This window comes from Pterocles gutturalis, unplaced genomic scaffold (assembly GCF_000699245.1).
Source record: "Pterocles gutturalis isolate BGI_N339 unplaced genomic scaffold, ASM69924v1 scaffold5218, whole genome shotgun sequence".
Lineage (NCBI taxonomy): Eukaryota > Metazoa > Chordata > Aves > Pterocliformes > Pteroclidae > Pterocles > Pterocles gutturalis.
Genome location: NW_010120280.1, coordinates 32,401 through 36,071, shown reverse-complemented (window position 1 = coordinate 36,071; position 3,671 = coordinate 32,401). Strand labels below are relative to the sequence as shown.

The 3,671-nt window shown below is 40.2% G+C and overlaps 1 protein-coding gene across 1 annotated transcript in view; it reads left to right on the top strand.

Moving 5' to 3' along the window:
* NRIP1 (nuclear receptor interacting protein 1) overlaps window positions 1–2,420 on the top strand; it is a 3,469-nt gene extending 1,049 nt beyond the window's left edge. The window contains 1 exon segment of the mRNA XM_010076835.1: window positions 1–2,420. This exon segment is cut by the window's left edge and continues 19 nt beyond it. Within this exon segment, the coding sequence (XP_010075137.1) occupies window positions 1–2,420 (2,420 nt within the window).
* Window positions 2,421–3,671: the final 1,251 nt, after the last annotated feature.

The following is a 3,671-nucleotide window of genomic DNA, read 5'->3' as shown; positions in this document are numbered from 1 at the left end:
GTTCAGCAGTAATCACGCATTCACCTCCCAAAAATGTTGGATACAAAAGTACTTCGGAAAGGAGTAACCTGAAAACCTCTCCCAGCAACAGTTTGCTTTTGCATCTACTGAAAAGTCAGAATACCACCAAACATGTAAAAGGGCATGAACAGAGTGAGAGAGCCAGCAGCACACCAACAACTGTTGATGAGTATTCAGACAACAATCCTAGTTTTACAGAAGATGACAGCAGTGATGATGAAAGCTCCCATTCTAACTGTCTTCCCATAGACCTATCCTTTAAACAGAGGACAGATAAACCAGACGCAGGTCCACCTGCATCACTGGATAACCTGACTCAGTCCTTGCTTCATAACTGGGATCCAAAAGTTTCCTGTCCAGAGAACAAGGAAGACAAAGACACTCTGAAAGCTTCTAAGCTGAATCCCCATCAGAAAGTAACACTGCTTCAGCTGTTACTTGGGCATAAGAGTGAAGAAAAGGTAGACAAGAGTAGTGAACTTCAGGGACCACACAGTGCAGCTGATGTGGCAAAATTCACTGTACAGACTGGTAAAAGGACTCCTGTTACTGACAGTCCCAGTGCAAATCGAATGACTCCATTAAGCACTCCACCTTTGCTGGCTTCTGTAAAAGCAGACTCTCCTATCAATCTCTCACACCAGTCGTTGGCTATCAAGCGTAGCTCGCCACCATATGCCTGCAGCATCCAGCCGGACAGGCTGGTGAATCCTGCATCTAAACATTTGATAGACCTTTCTAAAAACAAAGAAATTCAAGGAGCCAAGCTGAGCAGGAACGATAGTCCCCAGAGCTCTTCAGCTTTCAGTGCCAGCAAGCTGTTGCAGAACCTCGCTCAGTGCGGCATGCAGACTTCTATGTCAAGTGAAGAACAAAGAGCTAGCAAACAGCTCCTAGCAGGCAAAACAGATAAACCTGTTGGCTTGATTGATAGGTTGAACAGCCCTCTGCTTACAAATAAATTGAGTACGCATGAAGAAAATAACAAAATATTCAGCTGTCAGCCTGCACCGGTTGAACAAGGACTTCCAGGTTCGGAAATAGAAAATCTCCTTGAAAGGCGCACTGTCCTTCAGCTGCTTCTGGGAACTCCCAATAAAGGTATAAGTGAAAAGAAAGAGAGGATGCATTTAAGAGATGAAAGTTCTCCAGAACAGACAGATAAGGTTTTGAATGAGCAAATATTGACAGTGAAAATAAAAACGGAACCATCTGAAGAATCAGATGTTCCTTGTAACTCAAATGCACAAGTGAGAGAGTGCAAGCATAACAAATTTCAAGGATTTGTTCATTCACTGCAGAGAAACACAGCTGCATCGCCAGCATCTGAGGAGTTGAAATCTGAGCCTCTTTCACCTCAAGATTTCTCTTTTTCCAAAAACGGGCTGCTAAGTAGGTTGCTGAGGCAGAATCAAGACAGTTACCCTGCAGATGAGCTGGACAGAAGTCACCGAAACAGCGAGCTGACATACCTTGAGTCAAAGAGTCTTTGCACAGTACCGAAGAAGAGGAAGCTTCATGCTGAGCCTTTGGAAAGTCCATTAAAAAAGGTGAAAAGTAATGTGTCTGCAGCAAGCAATATTGAGGCACTGTACGGGCCTTTGCTTAACCAGCAAGAACTCAAATTCAGCAGAAGTGATGCTGAATTTAAATATGCTGTAAGTCATGGTTCAAATAATGAAAGTGAAAATAGGAGTTGGTCTAGAGACACTAAAGGCTTTAATGTGTTGAAACAGCTGCTTCTCTCAGAAAACTGTGAGAGAGATCTGTCACAACATAGGAATAACATACTAACGGAGGGCAAGAAAAAAGGAAACAAAAACAGTGCAACAAATAATAAACCTGAATTCAGCATTTCTTCAGTAAATGCATTAATGGGAAGCCCTGTGCAACAGAACAATTGTGTAGATCATAGAACACTTCAGCATCCTGTAGCAGTAAAAAGTCCTGCCAGTTCCCCCTTCCCTGAACACTTCGGGAGTACAATATCTAGACTCGAGCCTGACCAGTTTAGCATGTGTCCCGTGCCCAATGAAAAAGGGCCGATCAGATGGGTGATCACAGCTATGGACAAAAATGATTATGAAAAAGACTCCCCAAGACTGACCAAAACCAATCCAATATTGTACTACATGTTACAGAAAGGTGGCAACTCTGTTAGTAGCCAAGAAGCACATGACAAAGAAGCTTGGAATGAACCTTCATTTACTGATAGTTCAACTCGTGTTACAATCAAAGAGGAGTTGACATCTGATACAGAGCTTAAAACTCCTTTTAATAACTTAAGAAGCCCTTACAACAGCCAAATGGGGAGTAAGACCTCTCACCAACATGGCGTGAACGGAGAAGTACATGGACTTCTGGAAAAAGTGCTAACAATCAAAAAAGAGCCAGAATAAACTACAGCCACCTCAATGAGTTTACAATCAATGGTTTTGAATCTTTGGTAAAAAAAAAAGAAAAAGGAAAAAGAAAAAATAAAAATGAGTATGAACTTGACTACTGTATAAATTGAGCATGATTTTAGAAAAGCATGGTCTAATTGAAACATGTTTTCATCTGATAAACTTTTTATTTTTCTGGTGATGTTATTTAAAATACATGTAGATAAAATTTGCTTTACAATAGATTGTCACAAGGAAACTAGAAAGGTTGTAATTTGTACAAGACATTTCTGTATGTGTCAGATTAATTTATGAGTACTCTTTGATCAGAGTCTTATTTGGATCTGCAAGTTTTTTGGTATAACATAAAGTGTAAGCATACAGCCTAGGTGGTGGCAATGCTGCGTTTCTTCCCTCCCTGTAAAATAATCCTTATTTTTTGGAAGCCTGAGCATAGAGACGGTGTACTTTTTTTTTTTTTGAATGTTTAATGTTTTGTGAAATTTTAAGAATAACTTGTAAGAAATGGAGCAGTCCGTCCAAGGTATTAGCTCATCATATTGGGAAACATTTGTCAGTGTTAATAATTTAAATGCACTGAAATGTATTTTTTAGTGCTTCCAAAATTTTTATTGTTATTTGTAAATCTTGTTTGTGGTCCTGGCAGAATAGTGGTGTAAAAATCTGTTTTTCTTCCTTGCCCTGCTCAAATGCCTTCCTTGGAGTTCTTAGCCATAGCTACGAGTTACTAGTTACAATTAAAGGTTTTTTTCTAGGTTTTTATACAAAAGGCAGGTTTTCATAGTCCATGCAAGTACTGCATGAGCCCATTGGTTGGTGTGTTCCTGTCACTTCCCTGCTTAAAAGGGGAAGGCCAAAATGCCTCTTGGAGCAGTGCGATTAAGAAAGCTTAGTACATACGAGATGAGGAAGATGGTGGAAAGTTTGTAAAGCAGATCAGCAGAATTGTCTGTTAGCACCATCCTGCTACCCTTGCAGAACACCAGCTGCCATAAGCAACACATCAGACTTCCACTCAAAGACGGAATAGGATTTGAATGAAAAATGTGTTGGCCTCTTCCTACAGCCAGAGAAAAGAATCCATATTCTCCCAATATTTATTACTCTCTGAACAGCTGATGCATGGTTTAATGCCACTACCCTTTCACTGCAGAAAACTTGGTTTTAGAAAAATTTTTCAGGTTGCACTGAGGATAAAAATCTGGATTTGTCATGTTCGGTAATGGGTAGTGGGACATTTGAAAT